At 32.4% G+C, this 22,578-nt stretch overlaps 1 protein-coding gene across 1 annotated transcript in view; it reads left to right on the plus strand.

Annotated features, from left to right (window-relative positions):
• The window catches only part of LOC123711430 (Down syndrome cell adhesion molecule-like protein Dscam2), a 59,488-nt gene that overhangs the window by 17,073 nt on the left and 19,837 nt on the right, over nt 1-22,578 (plus strand). Inside the window, exons 7-20 of the mRNA XM_045664011.1 lie at nt 1,182-1,272; nt 1,765-2,173; nt 3,811-3,946; nt 6,677-6,796; nt 7,703-7,879; nt 9,876-10,020; nt 11,252-11,400; nt 12,724-12,889; nt 13,657-13,793; nt 15,663-15,815; nt 16,606-16,696; nt 18,529-18,611; nt 21,467-21,601; nt 22,135-22,287. Of these exons, the coding sequence (XP_045519967.1) occupies nt 1,182-1,272; nt 1,765-2,173; nt 3,811-3,946; nt 6,677-6,796; nt 7,703-7,879; nt 9,876-10,020; nt 11,252-11,400; nt 12,724-12,889; nt 13,657-13,793; nt 15,663-15,815; nt 16,606-16,696; nt 18,529-18,611; nt 21,467-21,601; nt 22,135-22,287 (2,145 nt within the window). The remainder of the gene's footprint in view (nt 1-1,181; nt 1,273-1,764; nt 2,174-3,810; nt 3,947-6,676; nt 6,797-7,702; nt 7,880-9,875; nt 10,021-11,251; nt 11,401-12,723; nt 12,890-13,656; nt 13,794-15,662; nt 15,816-16,605; nt 16,697-18,528; nt 18,612-21,466; nt 21,602-22,134; nt 22,288-22,578) is intronic.

The following is a 22,578-nucleotide window of genomic DNA, read 5'->3' on the forward strand; positions in this document are numbered from 1 at the left end:
AGTTTGACTAGACAGCGTTCCCTAGTGTTTAGCTAGTTATGTAGCTAGTTTTACGCGATGCGATGTTACGTGGCTTATAATGATATTTTTTTATTGTTACATTTACATATATATATTTTTTTTTTTCTCGTATTTAAAAAAGTTGTTTTTTTGTGAAGTAAAAGGTTAATACAGGATAAGGACATCGTCTAATAAAAGCTTTAAATTTTTTCAATCAATTAATTGTCGGTTTCAAAGTGTATCAACTACATTTGCTAAATCAAAGGCTTTCAAGTAATTGAAGCGCTAATGACAGAAAAAGAAAGAAAATATGTCTCTTGTGAATCGTGTTGTTACAGCAGACTTGTTAATACTTGACTGTTATTTGTGGATTTATTATTTCTGGCTATATTGATAACGAGTTATTTAATTCCTGACTCATATACCTCGGTAGTATAAAATTATTTAGCTAGTAACTAAAGGGTTATATAGCAAAAAAACATACTTACTGGCTTAATGCGCTCCGATGTATGTGTTTCCGGTGTCACCCGTGTAAGCGTAACAAATATTATCCTAATTTAAGAATTGGTATGTTTAAGATAGCAACTTATTTTGTCAAAAAATCGACTAAAACCAGCCATATTTATGGACATGGCTAGTTTATTAAAAAGGCCTAAAATTCGATAATTTAACGATTTGTGGGTAGATAAAATTTTATGACTACCCTCATTCTTCTGCAACGCTCGAACAAGCAACTAGACGTTGATTTGCGTGTTGTTCCCACGAGAATGTAAGTGCGTGCTCCTATTTCACCATGTCTCCTGCTGATAGAGGATCTTTGACAAATCTTTGTTTTTAATTTATTATATTATTATTCATTACCTACTTAAGATGTCACGTGGAACATAGTGTGGTAATGGTTGCAGCTCCGTACAAACGTTGTGAAAAAATCTTGGCGATTAAAAAGAGCGGCGAAGAGTTTATTGGCAATACTTCTCTTCCGTTCTACGCGCTTGATTTGAGAACTGGAAGTAAATGTAAAAGTGAACATTGTGTTACCTATATGAATACATGATTTTGAATTAAGCAACGCTTTATAAAGGCAGTTGTGTTTGCCTACCAAAGGGTTTTCTGCACATTTATTGATAGCATTAATATCGTATATGCATAAGTATACTATGATTAATATCTTCCTTTCTTAGGACCACCTTACATTCGCACTCTTCCCCCGATTAAGGCCCAAAGTGGACAAAGTGTAACCTTAAAATGCCCATACTATGGATATCCTATAAGGTATGTATTTTATAATATTTATCTAATTTGGCTGACAGACTTAAAGATAGCGGAGGTCATACGAAGTCGTGCTTGATTAGTTCTCCTTGAGCCATACCGAGTGTCTCGAGATCCCACGATGTTATAAATACTATACGATTTACGTTGTGGTTATTACGACTAATAACTCTCTTAAAACAAAATGTAATCCTTTCAAGAGGCCGTGGTAATCATAGAAAATTATATTTATGTTTTTTGGTTTAGGGCTGCCCCCTAAATCTGCTTTAATTACAGGGAATGTATAAATTAAAATCAGTTTTAATATGTCTCATACTCTCTCTCTCTCTCTCTCTTTTCATTATCAGCATAAACGGTACAAAACAGAAAGAGATTTTTTAAAGTTTTTTTCATATTTCTTTAGCTAATAGAATGAATCAAAATATCACACATCTATCGTTAACGCAATTATATTTATATTGTTTATATATATTTTATAATTTTCTTACATTTTAGGGATATCACATGGGAGTACAGAGGCAAGGAAATAAAGCCCGAACAAACGAACCGTTACAAACGCAATGCAAACAAAACAGAACTATCTATTGAAATCTACGGTCGAAAACCAAAGTTAAGAAAACGTGACGTCTCAGTCAACAATGATGGTATCCTAAATTTAAGTAAGGTCTCCAAAGCCGAGAACGGTGCGTCCTATGCCTGTATTGTGCGAAGTCCTTCTGGAGAAATGGCTAAACGCTCCTTTGACTTGCAAGTCGTGGAGGCCCCTCAACTTGAGGAGATAATGCTGGCACCCGATTTGCAAGAAGGACAAATTGTCCAAATTCATTGTAATCTGAAGAGTGGTGATTCGCCGGTTTATTACTCTTGGTTGAAGGATGGGAAGAAGATACCACCACATTTAAAAGTAAGTCCTTTGAACTGTTATTTTTTTATAATTGTACAATATGATGTCTTAACTATATTTAATGTATGGACTTTGTTCTTAATAAGTATAGGTCCAAGCAAACCCCTTTTTAAAAACGTAGTTGCGTTTTGTAAAATTTTATCGGGTATACGAATAAAAAAATAAGGAAACTTTATGCAGGCAATATACTTTTTAAACATAAGAATTCATAATTGTTCGTAAACTTATAAAATGTTTTTGAAGTTATACTTATTTTGGCGCGTTAGGGAAAATTGATGAAATTAAATTTTACGATGGGCGCGGGCACCGGCCAAAGAAACCAACACCTGCACACCGTCACAAAAAACGGACACCCATGAAATAACCATAGTTAACATTTTTAAATAAAAAATGTATATTTATTTAATTATGTAGAAATATTTTTTTTTTGTGATATTTAAATAAACTTTATTTAACTAGACAATGCGTTATAGTAAACCTTTTTTCTATTGTTAGTGTCGTTTTTTCTACAAACGTAGAATAAGGCGAAAGATAAAAATATTATCTTCTTACGTCATATAAGTAGTATAACTTCTAACGCGTGTACATAAGTACACACACATGTTTTTTTTTTTCAATACTTTTACCTGATATTCCTCCTGACGATTTTTTATTAAGTATTGACAGGGTAACCTGTAAATGATCCATCCAGAATTATCACTTTGCTTGTTAATAAATGCAGCCTACGTTAGGTACTTAAAGTTAATAGAGTTAAAGAATTTTCGAAATCCGTATATTAGTTTATGAATTTATTTTTTACAAAATACATTCCATTTTATAATATAAATTTAGATTATAATGGAAACTAATACCCAATATTTATAGGTTTTTAATTGTTTTGTTCGTAATATTGTACTTGTGAAAGAAACTAGCAGTAATACCGCCTATTTCCATCCTTTGTCTTCTATTTTTATCATGTTTTGTAATATTGTGATGTAAATAAAGTGTTGTTATTACAGCACAATAATACAATCACAACTTTTGTTAAGTAAATAAAGTGTTTGGTAACTGTTTACGTTCAGGATGGATTCATGGTCCTAATGCGCAGTGCAGTGATCAGGTTTTTTCATTAGTTTGAAGGAATATGCTCGTTATTTCTTGCTGTATTTAATATTATTACTTTCTGGAGGGTTTTATGGATTTTGTGAGGTCTAACAAATTGTAAGATTCTTGTTTCGGATTATTCCGGTGGACATAATAGGTATTGATAATATGTATGTCGATTAGTAATTGTGTAGTAAGTGTCCGGCCCTTTGGAAAGTTTACGTGGTGAAACGAGAATTATTGCCAGTTTTTCTCTTCCGTTCTACGCCCTTGATTTGAGAACTGTAATTGTAAAATTAGAAGCATTTAATGTATATTTATTTTTTATTGACGTTCATAAGTGTACATTGTGTTACCTACTTGAATAAATGATTTTTAACTTTGACTTTGAGCCCATCACGTAGAGGTCTCAATACGAATAGATACTTATTCTTATGTATGGGTTATGGTAATACGTTTATAGATTAACTTTAACCCATAAAAACATAACACATTATAATGAAAATATTATTTGAAATTTCTTATTTTTATTAATTAAAAATTTCTTCATATAGATTGCCGAAAGGAGTTTGGAAGTATTCAGCGTATTGATAATCAAGAATGTGTCACTTGATCACTGTGGGACCTACACATGCGTTGCTGCCAATCATGTAGCTAAAGTCGATCGAACTGTTAATTTATATATAAAAGGTACGTAGCAAAAGTATTGTTGCTCTAGTGGCTCAAGCGACTGTCATCCTATCGGTTCGAACCTCAGCTATGCACCAATGATATTAGGCATCATCCGGCAGGAATCAGTACGTTGTCAGCCTCAGATTTCCATGAGAAATCCTTAAATTTATGAATATCTCTTGAGGGGTGATCACTGTTCACTTTATGCGTGATAAGCAATTATTGATTGGTCCCAACTGGATATTGTCACACACGTAGCTATAGGCTTACTGTTAAACCATTGCTAGCCTTATTATAAAATGTAGATTAAAGAGAATTGGTTTACTTTTTAAAATTGGAAACCATATTTATTGATGCGGTAATCTTTGAGTAATACTTTATGAAAAAGAGTTTATGATAGTCGAAATAATTTAATATATGTTTAGTACCTATTGTGACATAAACACTTTTCAATATCTATAAAAATGTCCACCACAGTTATACATAAAAAGAGTGCGTGCGTACAAAGTACAAATGTCAGAAGTGAAACTTCTTTGGCAAACGAATTTTTAAATCTTGTTCATATTTTTACAAATCAAAAACTTTAGATTTCCGAGAAAAAGCAAGATATGTTTGGAATTTAATAAATTTAATTGTCATTAAAATATTAAAAGTGTCGAAAATTAATACAAATCATAAATTTAATTTGTTTAATTTATTTCTTCGATATTTACATTATTTCTATTTGTATTGTTGTGCCTAAAGCATTATGATAAGTATTTCAACATTATCTAAATATCGTGTAAAAATATCATCTATTGTCGTTCTACTCTCGCTTGATAGCTATTTGCTTTCTCACTCTCTCTCAATCAGTCACAATCGCTCTCTCCCTCTCATCTCTCATCTTCGTGACGCTAATATTATTATTGCGTTTGCGTTGTTTCATCCGTAAAAAAATTTACCCTCATGCGCCTAAAGAAGTTTCACTTCAATAATAATACTTGGAGTTTTAGGAATTCAACAACTTGGGTTTTAGTTATTTTTAACTGATTTTGAGTATGAGATTTATACGGTAATTTACATTGATAAATTAATTGGAATAAGCAAGGACCTTTCACGTTCAGGAAAAAACAAGTACATCTCCGTGTGAAAAATATCAAATATTAACAAAACACAAAACTTAAATGCCGGGCTTTAAAACGTTTCATCTAAAAAGCAAATCAGAATAAAAATGGTCGCGGTTTTTAATCTGTGAAACCATTCGAGCCATAAAACGCGGGAAACGACTCTTTCTGTCATTTAAAATGTAATACTCAAATATACAAGTTATTTTAAAAATAGAATACCAATATAATTTAAAGATTTTCGGATAATTGGTGGATATTTTGAACCTTTAGAAATGGTTTCAAATGACACTTTATAGTTCATTAACCCCGAATGGTAATCAATTAAAAATTTCGTCAATTTGAACGGTCGCTGGCTTTTAAAATATAATTTATTGTCTTTTTACGCGAGCATTACACTTTTCATAGAAACTCTGTACCTCGGAGATATTTAATTTATACATTGATATCGTTTGTGCTTTTCATACTACTAGTTAATAATAAAACTATATTCTTTATTTGTTGAATTCATGATTCAAATAAACTTAGTTGTAATAAAAAGGGAATCTGAAAGAGTGAATAACAATCAATTTTAAGTTTTGATCATTTGTTTTTAAAGTGAAACTTCTTAATCGGCATTGAATAAAATTTACCGTCACATTTTTCGGATACGCGCCACATTTTTCTGTTACGCGTCATCTTTTTCTTGTCCCTACCACGGTCGATTCGAAGGGATTCAAAGCCATTTATAGCAAAAATATATAACAATGATAGTAATAATTATATTACAATTAATGAAATTCTGTAATAATCTTAGTAGTAACAAGGTAACATAAAATAATTGTATTATTTGTATTCATGTCTATGATAATAAGTCTTATGTTAAACGTTATCTAATTTTACTTTATTTAACCAATTTCTGTAAAGTTCAATATAGTAGATAATTTTTCGAAAAATAAGGTCATAAAGAAGTTTCAAATCTTACGTGTATACACTAATTCACGCACACATTTATTTCTACTAACCACTTAGGTGATCAGCCTGGGTGATCACTTAGTGGATCAGGTGCCTGACACACGCACCTGAGGATATATTTGGGCATTCCAGTTTTCTCAAGATGTATTTCTACACCATAAGAGCGAGTGTTAATGTGCAACATAGACAGAAATTCATTCCGAACCTATGACCTTAGGGCAGTGAATAACAAGGTTTTTAATGATTAGTGATAATGTAACAATATCATAAATAAGCCTAGCTACACGGAGCCGCTTTCACATTTGTTTTAACTTTAACTTGAAAGAAAACACTTTTTTACCGGATATAAGGTATGTATTATTATAAACTTATAATTATTTTACATAATTTTAATTTTTTTTTCATCGATGTCATTTCCGGAGAAATAAATACAGATAACACAACTTTCTCTATAGCTGTGATACTTTTTACATTCAACACCTTCTGTCTTCAGTCATCGTGACCACGCACGCTGTAAAGCACGCGAAACGTCGGAAAAATTTAAAATTTTGTAAAATAATTATAAGTTTATAATAATACATACCTTCAATCCGGTAAAAAAGTGTTTTCTTTCAATGTCTAAAAGCTATGTTAACAAAAGACAAAACTATGTGTTAATTTTAACTTGTCAACTATTAATTGTCATATACAGTTGCACCGAAATGGAGTGAGGAACCGCAAAATACGTCGCTACTGCTCGGTCGGAATGGGCACGTGTCGTGCAAGGCAAATGGCTACCCACAACCTCAGACACATTGGTTGAAGAAAGATGGTAAATTTGATACTATAATACTTTCACCATAAATAAGTCTATATTACCTTAGACGTCATATATGCAACGTCTTGCGAACTTAATATAAAGTTCGGCACTTAATATTAATATAATAATTATTATTCAACTAGATGATTTCGTATAAAATTATACAGTGTATACTTTCCTCGCTCAATGTGGACTTTACTCATGTTAGCTGGCTCAATTCTAACATCGTATAGTCGTTTCCTTCTAGAAGGATATTTGTTTCGCACCGCCTCGAGACGTTTGTCGAACCAATCGACTCAGGATTTCGCTCTTTAGATAAAAGCGTACCAAATATTAAAGGCTGGCAACGCTCACGCGAGTCCTCTGGCTTTGAGTGTCCATGGGCAAACATCAGGTGTTCCATATAAAAAAAGCCTCCAGTACACATGGCAAATCAAATGTCACCATAACTATACTAAGTCGATTTGTTATTTGATTATATAATATATTATATTTAATTTGGATATGGATTTCCACAAAATGTAAATAGATCTTAACTGAAAAACAAAGGATGAAATAATATGAATTATTAAATATATAAAGTAATGAAACCAGTGATCATACATTTTTTTGTTATCTGTATATGTTAAATATTATATATGATATCAAACAAATTCTAATTCAAAACTTGCGGGATAAATTGACAGTAACTGTATGAAATCATAATCATTTAATCATGCTACATACGTATAATTTGTATTTACAATTTTCTTAACCTTATTATTTTTTATTTAAAGGTTAATAAAATTGTATATACCAATTATACGTATTATCATCTATTATTATTATGTATATAAACACACTAGCAGCTTAATAAGCTGATGCGCGCGTACTTGGAGATTTGGAGAAACTATGTCTTCATCAGTTCTCTATCCACAGTGGTATCTGAAACCTGGAGACCAGTACTGGAAGTAGCTGGTGGAGGAGTCCTAAGTCTTTCAAATGGCTCCCTCATATTTGACTCTGTGTCATTATCTGATGCGGGTCTATATACGTGTCATGTTGAAAATGGTGTGGGTGAGGCGCTTAGCAAAACTGTGTGGATTTCAGTAAATAGTAAGTATTGTTAATATTCATTAAATTGTGCTAATTCTAATCGCTTCAAATGAAGTAATATAAAAAATATTATCAGTGGCGGTACAACCTTTTAAGGTCTTGGTGTTAGAATTATGAAACAGTTCCTTGATCATTTGTCAATCTAATAGGCAAGTAGGTGATTAGCCTTCTGTGTCTGCCACACGCCGTCGACATGTTGGGTCTAAGGCATGCCGGTTTCATCACGATGTTTTCCTTCACCGTTCGAGCATACAGGAACTATAGATTATATGTTTTGTACATACGTATAACTAAACTTAAACCTCTGCTAAACTGTCAATGGCGCTAGAGCTCCTGGTATAAGCCTTATTTCTGTATCTGCTTCTTTTATTTCTTATAGCCAAGCAGGTGATTCTGTAACTGATACACACCGTAATTTTTTTGTGTGTGATGTTTTCTTTTATCGTACGAACGAGTGCTAACTGCGCTAAACTGATCTAAAGTCGTAGTATAAGAGTGGCACGCGTGCAAAATAAATATATTTACATCTCTCTAAATTTTATATGAAGGTCATAGTCTCATATTTAATTGTTTCCCTGATTATTTTTATTTATAAAGCAGCATTAAGTGTACCACCGCAATGTTAAGAGTGACATACTTAACGATGCAGATGTTGCCAACACTGCTCTGATATATAATATTTGGTCCTTACATATGAAATTGGCGTATTTCGTACTGGCCACTTTAATCACGATGTTCTCCTCTTTGGTAAGGAATTCCAAGTTCAAATTTGTTCAAACAGCTATTTACTCATGTATTTGTGCTTCGATGACCGTCATTCATTTGTTTTTTTCTGCTTGCGTCACTCATTTTACAAAATGGAAAACTTAAAGTATCGCCTTATTTACGAGTACGAGTTCCGCCGTGGCACTAGTGATGCGGAAAAGACTCGAAGGGTGAATGATGTGTATGGCGGTCATGTTTCAAAAGAAAACACAGTTCGTTTTTGGTTCCAACGTTTTCGTTCTGTAAATTTCGACCTGCAGAACAAGCCCCGTGGACGGCCTGAGACCCAAGTTGATAATTAAGTATTGAAGGCTATTGTGGAAGCGGATCCATCGCAAACCACGTCCGAGTTAGCTGCAGGCTGCGGTGTTAGTGTTAAAACTGTTTTAATTCACTTGAAGCAAATTAGGAAGATTAAAAAGTTTCAAAGGTGGGTTCCTCACGAATTGACTGAAGCAAACCGGCAAACGCGCGTCGACTGCTGCGTTACATTACTGAACCGGCACAATAATGAAGGTATTTTAAACCGAATCATTACCTGTGATGAAAAATGGATTCTTTACGATAATCGGAAGTGCTCAGCGCAATAGTTGGATCCTGGCCAGCCAGCCAAGTCCTGCCCCAAGCGAAAATTAACCCCAAAAAAGTTACTTGTAAGCGTTTGGTGGACTAGTGCCGGTATTGTTCATTGCAGTTTTCTCAAATCTGACCAGACTATTACGGCTGATGTCTATTGTCAGTAATTGCAAACCATGATGGAAAAGCTAGCGGCTAAACAACAGATTTTATTGATTCCCGTCCGACTGTTTTTTTTAGTAAAGGGGTCAATGAACTACCTATGAGATGGAAAAAGTGCATAGAAAACAATGGTTCATACTTTGATTAATTAAATATATTATATCTAAAAATATTCGACTTTTTGTTCCTCCCATACAAAACGCCAATTTCATATGTAAGGACCTAATATAAAAGTTATACTAGAATGTAATTTGTTGTATTATTGGTCTATACGTTTATTAAGCCGTTACAACATTTTTAGTATCTAGTTTTTGTATCTGTTTCTCGATCATTTGTTTTTTCTAATAGTAGAATTCGAAATTTCGAACTTCGAATGAGTAGTGTTGCCTGCTGAAGCTATTTGTTTATTACATGAATATAATGCATGACACCAACACAAAAACAGTAACGAAGTGAAAATGCTATGTAGTTTATTGCATTGATTTGTTTACAGAACCCGTCACATTTGACGTGGCATCAAGAAACCTAACCGCAAAATTAGGCCAGCAAGTTACCGTAGAGTGTATAGCAAAGGGCGATGACCCGATAAGAATGCTGTGGACAAGAAATGGAAAACCTATTAACCCTCTGACACAACGGTAAGTGTCACATAATTGATTAATAAGTTTTTGAAGCCCTCTTCAAAATTATATTAAAATTATTTGCGGAGAATTTTGTTCCAGAACATGAAATTAAAAACTTAATAAGTCTATACAATTTTACAACTAGATGCTATTTTCATTAAATCATTAAAAGAATTTGTCAGAAGGGAACGAATACTCACTTAATTGAAGTATCCCATTCTTTTGTATATCCTGATAAGTATTAGGTAGTTATGATATTCGCGCAGTTATACACACTGATTATCGTAGTATCGATTTTTGTAATCTTAAAATTGGTTTAAGTTTTCTAAACATAGAGATTGATACAAGCTAGGTTATTGTTACCACAATAATGTTAGATCAAATTCCCCCACGCCTTGATAAGGGGATATTCGGTTTACTTCATTTTATTATTTATTTAATTACAATAATTAACTGCTAACATGTAAACAAGACCAAGATATTATGGTTATCAGTACAAAATTTGTAATAAAACAACCATTAAATATTGGCAAATTAAAAGAAAATCGGAGACTCTTTCAATATCAGCGGTGGACTTGACTTCATCGAACTTGTATACAAATAAAAATGTGTGCGTGTACTACTGAACAAACGTAAGAAGTGAAACTTCTTTATGACCTTATTTTTCGAAATGCAACTTTACAGAAATTGGTTATATAAAGTTTCACAAAAGGCTTTTATTATCATAGACATGAATACAAATAATACAATTATTTCATTACTAGGTACTAAGAGTATTACAGAATTTTATTCATTGTAATAGAATTATTACTATTATTGTTGTCGTAATTATTTTTGTTATTAATGGCTTCGAATCTCTTCGAATCAACCCTGGTAGGGACAAGAAAAAGATGGCGCGTAACGGAAAAATATGACGCATAACGGAATAATGTGACGCGTAACCAAAAAAATGTTACAGTAAATTTTTTTACAACGCCTATAAAGAAGTTTCACTTAAAAATATCGGTATCAGGATACTCGTATGTATATTTATAACATAAATACATACATTATCTTTACCGACTATGACAATAAAATAAATTATAATAAAGTATATAATATTAAACACATACTATACAAAATATCGCTACTGTGAATTCACTCTGCGAACATATAAATATGTCCATAGTATTGGAAGTTACAGAGCACGGCCGATGTTGTCTTTATTTGCTTATTTATTTACATTGTTTAAACTTCCCATTTTTAGAGTGAAAATATCAGAAATGAAGTCCGAGGATGGTATGACAAGCATATTGGAGTTAATACAAACTGAAACGAGCGATGGTGCTCTGTACCAGTGTAAAGCTGGAAATCCGTTTGGTGCGGATGTTTATTCTGTGTTTCTAACAATATTGGGTAAGTTTTTTAAATTTTTTTATTTATTTACATGTCCAATTGCAACTAACAATATAATAAAAAAATACACAATTAGAAGTTATTCTTATAATATATTTATATTTATGTAATATAGGTATAGGCAAATTTGCACGATATTATATGTGGCAGAATATGAGAAGATTAGATTGAACTATATTCTTGCTAAAAATATATTCTTATTATAAAATTACCAGAAAACCTTTTGCTGTACATTAATTTTTATATAGGTACAGTGTTTTGTGCCTACTACTACATAATAAAGATAATATCCCACCTCTTTAATAATGCCTTAAAGTGAAGAACATTGTATTGTCTAACGAATGATGACTTGACTTCCAAAATCAGTCTAAAAGGATCGTCATACCTGGTATAAGTAAACTAATTAACAATTTACATTTAAGCAAGTAAAAATATGGTTTTTAAATTCTTTTTATTGATAAATTCTTGCAAATGTTCGGCAAACGGATACATTAGTAAAATAATCCCAATATACAACTTTGAATGTGACAAGAACTTATATGCAAACATCAGATACTTAAATACATACAAATATTAAACAAAACAATTAAAATTATGAAAAACTAATTTTAATTTAAGGGTTTCAAAAGGAAGAATGATCAACACAAATGTGATCATTATCACTTATATATTTAATTTAGCTATATTCACTCAGAAATTCAGTTCTATGTAATAACAGTTATAATTATTGTATATAATATATACGTCGTCTGTGGCTCACTATCTATGTTCTAATGACGGTTTCCTTTCTATACAACTTTTGCAGCTTCGTTGAAAGTATATGTTAAGCTAAATAGAAAATAATAATAATATAGCCTTTTATTCGGATCGACTTAGGTACGCACATAAACATAGATCATTATATTAAACTAGATATAATATTAGAAGGTTAAGAAAATCTAATTAAAAAAAATTTACTTGATTTCCGCAGATCTGTTTGCCAGTCGGCAAACGCCTCCTCCAACCTGTTCCATTCATATCTTCTTTGCACTCTGTTCCACATCACTCCTGCCACCTGATGTCGTCTTCCCATTTTTTGTGGTCTTCGTTTACTTTGCCTTCCCTAGGGTACCATCGTGTCATAATTTTACTCCATTTGTCTTTTCCTCTTATCATGTGTCCAGCCCATCGCCATTTAGGTCTTCTTATTTTGGAGGTAATGTCTATAACTTTTGTCTTGTCTCTTATGCCCCAGTTTTTCAATCTGTCAATTTAATACATATACCATAATCTCACGCTTGAATATGATAACACTTCCAAACAAGCACATAATTTTTTTACCAGAACCACCGTTACCTCCAAGTGACTTATCAGTGGACTCAGTCAAAAGCCGGTCAGTACGGCTTTCCTGGATAGACACAACGCGTTCACTAGCTCAATATTATACTATACAGATAACGAACACGCAGCGATTATCATGGAACAATGCTCGCGCTATTAATGTTACCAGGTGAGAGACTAAGCACAGGCAAGATATCCCTTAGCATTATAGTAGATGATATGTAATTTCTATTAAGGTGAAATGTTATCGAGTTGTGGACCGTATAAAAAAACAGGGATGCCTTCAGTCCCTCCTCCTTCCTGTTTGGATCTGGGTCGCGATCATTTATTATTCTAAATAGACAAGTATGTGATTAGCCTTCTGGGCCTAACGTCGTCTTTTTTGTGTCTAAGGCATGCCGGTTTCCTTCACCATACGAGCGACTGTCGAATGCATATTGTTCGTTGGTGCAGAGCCCGATGAGAATCTACGATCTCATGTATGAGAGTTGTACCACTGTAAAGCTGAAACCACTAAACTAAAAGTCGCTCTATTAAAACAACTTGAAGCTTGTACATGAGTTTAAAGTTCGAGAGAATTACGGAGAATGTATATAGTCTGCGCTTGAGTCCTGACAAAACAATATGTTTCACTTTGAATAGCTTAGAAGGCTGGCATTCTTACCTTAAAATCTAAAATAAAAGTATTTGAACATAGTTTAAAAAACTTAGACTTACATTAACTTAGATTTTTATTTAGGACACATGCTTCGAGTTTTATCACTTACTATAATTGGGTATACAAAAATGTTATAACACATTGTGACTGTGTACTTATGTAAGTCTTAATACACATTTATCCTCAATATCGGATTTGAAAGACAATTTTATAAATATTTTAGTATAACATATGCGCCTGAATAATGCATTTATTGATACTTTATTTTAATTAAACAGATCTGATGAAATACGTCACACAGTCGACATAGAACAATTGCAAGCGGCGACAGGATATTCGGCAAGAGTAGCTGGCGGAAATCAAGCTGACCTGAGCCCTTATAGTATACCTGTTAGGTTCACCACAGCTGAAGAAGGTAACTATACTGAGAATGATATTTATAAAGTGTAAACTTACAAAACGATAAATAGTAAAATTCTTAACCAAAAAATTTCAAATACTGTTAGTACATACGTAATCAATGCAATGTAATTTTTCGACTTAGATATTAAGTAGTAGTTGTTATAAATTTAATTACGTATGATGTAATATGTATGCTACATATAGTATAAGAATATACCAATTCATATGACTAATAATGTAAAATGTAAAACTCCTTTAAAGACAAATTTGCGCGCCATTGTGTGTGGCAGAATATGCAAACTTACTATTATACCACCTTACATATTCTTGCACTATATTCTTGCAATAAATTGGCACAGCGACATTTAAGGTTTAACAGAATTAATATGAATATAATGATAGGTATGCTTTATAAACATCTTTTGGTCCTTGGTACGACAGTCCCTTGTGCAGAGGTTGTTTGAGTACAGAAGAAACAGTCACCGACGTAATCTTGAAATGCGTGAAGGTGGCTTCCCAGTAAATCCTCGGAACAACGAGGTCGCTCCGTAAAACCTTCAAAGTGCCCAGGACACTTCTGAAAGGAGCTAGACTGGCTTAATTCGCCAGGACATAACGTACAACGGGACAAACGTGAAATGACTACTGTTGAAATATTTTTTTTAGAAATGTCTTTATTCAAAAGTAATCCATTTATCCAAAATAGCTTAAATGTGTGTGTTCTCTAACAAATGAAAAACAAACTTTACGTTTTAAAAGTCTATTTAATTTCATTATAAAATATTGCCGTGTAACAAAACGTATATTCACTTTCCAATATCATTTTTCATTTATACTGAAGAACTGAGAACTAAATATTTCAAGGAGTCTCAGGCGGCGAGATTTCGCCTTCCGCCGTATCTTAATTTATCAATGTCAGTATAGTTCGCTTTGGGATAGCAATATATCAAATAAATTCTATTGTTGCCACACAATGTTCTAACGATAAGACGAGCCCTTTTAATTTGTCCCTTGGCGTCTATGGACAAGATTTAAAGGTGAAAATGGAGCAAATTAAGGTTATATGCATTGTCCTATTGCCCTATAATTATTAGGTTTATAAATTATTTGTAAAATCTTATGTGCGATATCTTCAGTAATCATTATACGCAATTAGAACAAAATTCTATGGATAATATTCACCTTAACCTTTTTTAGGAATCAAACTGTTGGTGAAACCGTATAAATCCGTTCTGTAGTTTTGAGTTTACGGGATTTTACAGATAGACGTAGTCAGACTTCATTTTATATGTTAGAATGTTTTTCACTATCTGTAAATGTATCGGTGGCTATTACGAAAGTTTAATCCAAAATTTCGCGAGACTGTCCCGATTTATAACGTATGCGCCTCAGTAAATAAATGAATACATATATTCCTTTTTTTTTATTCTCAAAAACCCAAGAGTCTTTGAGTTTTACCACAGAACCTGAACAAATTTTGTGAATAATAATCTTTTTCGGTAGCGTCTGAGACTTGTTATACCACAAAAAATGCCTGGTATGAGCTTATATTCAAGACTTAAAAATATTAAAAGCATAAGATTGTATTTTTTTTTCACTGGTCCCAATTGACGATAAAACTATTTGCTATGAATATTTTATTTGGTTATCATTTAAATTTAAACGAAATATCGATTATGATAATTATGTTTGTCAATTTTTCTCTATGACTATAAGCATGTATTATAACATAATCCATCTTATATCATTGTCTATTCGAGAAAACACTTCAACATTCGTAGGAAACGTACGATTTTCAAACCCAAACCTTGGAATGCGACTTCTCTACTAATGTCTTTATTATAGAGTGTAAAAAATGTAACTTTTTAACTTCAACCATCAGCTCCATCATCATCACCCCTCAGTGTGCAACTGGAGCAGACGTTGTCGCCCGGAGAGTTACTTGCAAGATGGCTACCTCCACCTAGTGATACTCATAATGGAATGATTCTCGGTTATCGAGTACGAGCTGTGCCACAACTTATCGGTTATAAAGGTATGGACACCTCATAAATACAAGTGGGTCTAGTGGTCGGGAAATTACCATAATTCACATAACCTTCTTGGTTCATAGGCTTTATAATGTAAGGCGAATGAAACAGAAATGTTGTCAAATATTAATTGTGAAATACTTATTAAATAGTTACGTAATTGTATAGAAATTAACAAGACTTCTCTATATAGAATTTAGACGGCGACGAGTGAGCCCTCTGGCATTGAGTGTCCATGGGCGGCGGTATACTTAACATCAGGTGAGCCTTCTAAATAACTAAAATTTCACGTAATTCTCTTTAAGATGTGTCAATAGGTTGGGCTTACACTTATAGATAATAAACTATTTCAATGATCAGGGAAATCTTATCTATAAATTAGAATAGTAATAGTCTGATTAAAAAACATTCCAAGTTTGAATTTGCTATGTTATCATGTAGCCCGTTAAGGCCCACATTTTATCATATAAATCGAAGGATTTGATACTTTTCTAAGATTTTCAAATACATTTGGGAATGCCACTATCCTATTCTGATTCGTATCTGAAGCTACCCTGGAGCATTGTAAAGTGTTAAATTACAAAGTAAACCTACTTGTCTTACTATAATAAAATATTGTAGTGTGAAAACTGAAAATCGCTTAAGTTAGTTAATATTTTTATAAACTTAACATTTGATAATGTTCAATAAATATACCTGCTTTACATAACAATATTAATATGGTATATCGCAACTAAAACAATGACGTTATCTCAGTTAAGTGGCAGTTAAGTAACATTATAACCTTTGTCGCAGAATCCCCAGAGAGCAGCGACAAGATAATAAAGACAACTTCTGTTTATTCTAAACAAGAAACCATTATAACGGGACTTCTAAAAGGAGTGAGGTAAAATCGTTTGTTACTTTATCACTGATTTATAGGTCATTGTTTTGAATATCTTGGATACTAATTTAGTTTAAATTATTTTTTTCAATGTACATAAAATTGCCGAATAAAACAATTGACGATTTGGCTCAGCTGGAGTCAACAAGATTGGCTCCTTGACATAACACAATTTATAAATCTAAAAACCTGTTAGATCATTTTGTTACGTAAGTAAAAATGGAGTAAGACCCAGAAATAGATGCATTGTCACCGATTGTAAATACCTTTACTATGACATGATTTAGTTGTTATTATAAGACATTATAAAAATTTATATGATTTTTGCATGCCTTTTTATAAATGGCTGATTGTACGGATATTTGTAATTGATCGATCTAACCACTACCTTGGCAAATAATCGATTATTATTATTAATTTTATCATTACCAATACTGGTACTCTTCGAGTTGCCTTACCGAGCCCAAGGTAGCAGAGCTACAGATGTTCAGAGAACTAAAGGTACATACAGTACTTAATAAATGGTAAATCTTTGAACATATTGTTGTACTATTTATTGCTTAATTTAAAAATAAACTTGAAGGCAGTGAAGTATCTTTGATGATGTATATGAGCGTAGGTAGTATTTCTAAATAAACGACCACCACTATATATACAAAAGTCGTCGGAATCACTGCTAGTATTGCTAGTCTGTGATTTTTTAACATATATGACTCCTATATGAATGTTGTATTTTTAGCAGTAATTTCTTTATTTTTATTTTGATATGGGTCAACAGAAAGTTTTGTTGATTATGTTGAAGTCTAGTGAGATTTTGTAAGTTTAAAGTGAACTGGACAACTCTTCAAATCCATGAGACTAGAAAAAACAAAGCATTGATTACATAGAACAGTCTGTATAGTATTTTCAATTTCAATTTCAACCCGCAACGCATAAAACTGAAAAGTCAGCGTCGGCACATTCCTCGGCTTATATACATCAATCATTCAGCTCGCTTTGAGTTATTGTAATAGCCACTTCAATATTAAAGTGTCAGCTTTTATATTCTTTATGTTTTTTTATTTTATTTTAGTATACATTTAAATATATACATTTTATTTATTTGAAAGTGGTCGATGCGTCTTGAAGTCCTTTGGAAATTAATATTGCGAGCTTATAAGAAATCGACGGGAAAATTTAAATAAAAAAATTAATTAGTTTGGTGTATTGCTTTTCTTATTCGTTGAGCTACGAAATAATTAAGATCTTTATATCCTTTTAGCTGCATGATATATCAATATACACATACATACATTCATTCAGATACCGGGCTTCTTACATCTTCGATAGAAAAATTTATAATTACTATTATGTGACGAGATAAGAGACGAGACTAAGGAGATAATAACTCAAGTTAACAGTATTATTTGCGATTCAATTTAAATCTCTTGCACATAAAATATTAATACAATAAATTTTTCCATCTGTCTGAATAATTTTAATTGAATATCCGTATTTGCTGACTTTCCAAGTGTGAGTTGAAATGCTATTTATTTTATCTCTTGTATAAAAATATGAAATTTCACTTAAATGCGTTCGGATCTCGGAAATATGTTAAGTGTTTATTTATAAATACTAGATAGATTGAAAAGGAATATTATAACCCGGAAGTTAACAAACTTATAAGCTCCAGGTATTCAACACTAACCCTGGACAGTGACACTATATCTAAGTTTGCATTATAAAAATTATATTCGAGAAATTTCTTAGATTACATTGAAATCTGGTCAATTTCATTAAAAAAATTAAAGAAAAAGAAACTTATTTCCCAATGACTTATAAACATGTTTTAACAGATACGCAGTGTCCATAGCAGCCTTCAACAGTGCCGGAAATGGGCCTTTCTCTATAGCCTTATTTGAGGACACAAGGGAAGGAGGTATGTAACGCGACCCAGCTTATTTGTATATAGTAACTTGAAAGTAGGGACTACTTAACAATATATTGCTTATATTATAAATTTTATATTAAACCTATAAAGCTCGCTAGCTATAAAGCTCGTGCATAGAAGCAAATTTTACTTAATTCGAAGCTTGTAGCATCGTTCAGATCACAGAGTAGAAAACTACAGCTTGTCTATGAATTTTTCGTTGCTTTTATAGCATTGTTTTATGTAAAACATTTATATATAAAATATTTAATTAATTATGAAAAAAGATGGGAAAATGATATAAGTAGAGCTCTCTTTATGTGGCTACGTAAAGCTAGACACCCAGAGTTGTGGAAGATCTTAGAGGAGGCCCATGTCCAAGGGCAAGCTATAAGCAAGCAAGGGAATTTAATCGGCTTTAATTTTAATAATGAGTGTTTATAGTACTTCACATTTTCATTTATTTTACAGCACTAAAGATTTTTATTATTATAAATGTTTCTTATAGGAAATCGAAAAGCTCTGTTAAAATATTACACGCTATGTATGTAAAGTATTAAGTAAATATGTGTTATCAAATATGATTATGAAAGTATAAAATCTGCAAACTTTATTAGCTACATTTTTTACACTGTACAGGGAACTGTGCCAAACACTTGTAAAATTAGGCCAATAATTTGTATGAGAGAGAGGTAATGAGTGTAAAATAACCCCCTTTCGAAACTGTAAGCGTTTGATACACATTTCCACTTCCAAACAATACGAGTTCTATTAACGTGAAATTAATAAAGTTCCTCTTAATGGTAGACAATTTATGTACCAATACAAATTCGTTTTTTGGTTGAGACTGACTTGTATGGTTAGATTAAAAGCTTTGTTTATTGTACATAATTAGATTAATAAGTGTATATGCCTCTTTACAATATTGCATTTACGGGCATGCTGCACGTATTAACTAGCTTTGTGAAAAGCTGGTACCTATAATAGGACTAAAAAAGTCCAGGTCACCAGCTTTACAGTAGACAGAAATATACAAAAAACATGACTAAGGGAGCGAATACCTCAAATAGCTATGGATAACAAAATTTCTTTTGCATCGATTTAATCAAAGCTGTTTAGATTTTTAAAAACAGCAATTTTTAAGAATTTCAAATACTTAAGATATAATTAAGGTATTGTACATATGAAGGAATCATTAGAAAAGTTGTTTAACACATCACAAAATTCAATTCTCCAACAATGTTATTGAATATTCTTAATGAAGTCTCTTTCACTGTTGAAAATTATTTTATTTTAAATCAGGATCAACTCATTCCTTCCAATGGAATTAAAACAGCAACTTAAAAAACTGATAACTTGTGTTTTTCCGCGTAAGCAAGAGACACTTAGTTAATTATAGTAAGCAAGCTTAAATGACAAAAGTTTAATTTAAACTATTAAAGTTATTGTTTAATAACGAAAACTCTACTACAAATGGAACTAGGATATACAAGGCAACCGCGGATTCATCATCCGTCGGGTTGGGTAGGTACCCTGTACCAAATGGACCAAATGATACTTTTAACTTGTCCCTTACAAGTTAAAAGTATAACCAAGGAGGATGCATGTCATGAAAGTGTAAGCGAGAGAGGTATGTCAGGACCGTAGTAAGTGGCGTCTCCGTCTCTGCCTACCCCTTCGGGATAAAGACGTGATGATATAAATAAATAATAAAATCCATAAAATTTAATCATATTGAATAAACGACATTGTTAATTTAGAAACAAAATTGTGATTTTTATGTCGGCGGAGATCAGGATATTATGAAATAAATACCGAATTACACTTTTACTACCACTAGTAGAATTGTAAGTAGTTATCATAGAATGCCTTTCGAGACACAAAATCAAAGGACGAAGCGTAATCCCACCATGCTCTATGTTTTTATCGATTTCGTTGATTACTTGGGAACTAGCATTGGCTTTCCCTAACAAAGCCCCATATAACCTTACTACACTGATTCTGCACAATTAAAATCAACGTGGTGGTCAGTATCACACACCCAGTTCCCAAGCACCTGTTTCGTTGTTAAAATAATTTATTGTGTAATAAAACAATTATAGAGCATTTGGCAATTCCAAATTCAAATCTCGAATCAATTCAAAATATTCAAATCCAAATATTTCGATTGAGAATAATTATAATTTTAGTTATATATTCATAGAACGAACTTAAAATGCCAACCAGTAATAGAGAAAGGTGCAATAAGTCGAAATTATCTTTTGAGAATTCAAATTCTCTCTACCTTAACAAAAGCTATATTATTTTTCCCTATCGAGAGTCTTAATTGCTTCTCACCTTTTTAATTTTAATTATTCCGTTCAGTTGGAACATAATTAATGTTCGCTTTTTCAAGTTTTCGCTTTCAGTCTTTGAAAATTATCTTCATAATGAATTTCATTTTTTTTGTTAATAAACTTTTATCTTGCTTAATTTAATTAGTGGATTGTTTTGTCTAGACTTGATTATAATTCAAATAGGGATTCTCAATATGTAAGTTCATCAATTATTAGAAGATGCCACGGCCAATTGAAAAAAAATATTTCTGTTCGAAAAAGAAAAGTAAACATTATCTGGGTTTGATTATGTATCTGTATATGTACTATGTAGGCAACCGGATGTTCTATTAGTGTGAGCTATCCCCTCTGTAACAGTGAAATGAAACATTTAAGCAATTAATGGAAGATTGTTAGGCACATATAACTGATACTTGTCTCTAAAGAAAAATGAGTACGAAAAAAATTCTAATCGAATGCCAAGGCTAGGCTAGCGGCGTCCAAATTAATAATCACATTAATGAGATGAAATTTTTAACCGTATAATAGCACCCGAAGAAGGCCCAACATCAGTCGAATGTGGTGGTGTGACGTCAACAGCGCTGCGCGTGAGTTGGCAACCAATACCGCACCACAAACAGGCCGGCTCATTGATTGGTTATACTGTTCTGTATGCTGCACAAGGTAAGGGAACAATATACAATATAATTAGTGAAATGATAATAAAGCTCAAAATTTATAATACGATAAATTATAATGATTCATAATAAAATAAAATAAGAATAATACGAAGCCTTACAAAAAATAACAGACGTCGTTATACACTCAAACCCCCGGTTACATTGCCTGCGTGCTGATGACAGATGCATCAAAAATACCCTTACTTGGAATGGCCCAGTGGGAAGAAAAAAGAGAAGATGCCCACCAAAATCCTGCGAAAATGATGATAGGATAGGAAAAAGAGATAGCAAGGAATGATTGGAAAATAGCGAATATGAGAGACAAATAGAAGAATTTGGATAAGGCCTTCATTCCCTGGGAGATCGTGTACTATTTAATACAATAACGTAAACTTAATGTAATCTTTATAGTACACAATTTTTTTTTAAATATTATTATTCTTAACACTCTCAGAACTAAAAACAATACTCGCTAAAAATAAAACTAAGCACCACAGGCTGGATGTCTCCCTACAAGTTAAACTATATTTTGTTCAGGTCGTCAATGGCAGAATGCAACCGCACCAGTAACAGAAATTCGTTTACAAGGACTGAATAAGTACACCAACTATACAGTCAAGGTCGCCGGATTCTCCAACTATGGGATCGGACCTTTCTCATACCCTATCGTCTGTTCTACTTTGCAGGATGGTATGTCCTATTAAGATTCATTTAAAGTATTTTTTGTGAATTCCTTTTTAATCTCTCACCTCCGGAATAGTACAAATTAAGTATTAATAGTCTAAGTGCAGAATCTAGCCCAGCCCCTTCCAGAAGCACAGAAGTCTCCTGGGCACTTCGCAGGCTTCACGGTCCGACCACACTGCCCAGGATTTCTAATCGTTAGCATAAAGCATAATTATTTCAAATTCCTGACGTAACCAATCTTGTCAAGAGAGCGAGTAAATGAAAAATATTTTTTTTAATAGTTAATTTAAGTCT

The sequence above is a fragment of the Pieris brassicae genome, chromosome 6 (genome assembly GCF_905147105.1).
Source record: "Pieris brassicae chromosome 6, ilPieBrab1.1, whole genome shotgun sequence".
NCBI classification, from domain to species: Eukaryota; Metazoa; Arthropoda; class Insecta; order Lepidoptera; family Pieridae; genus Pieris; species Pieris brassicae.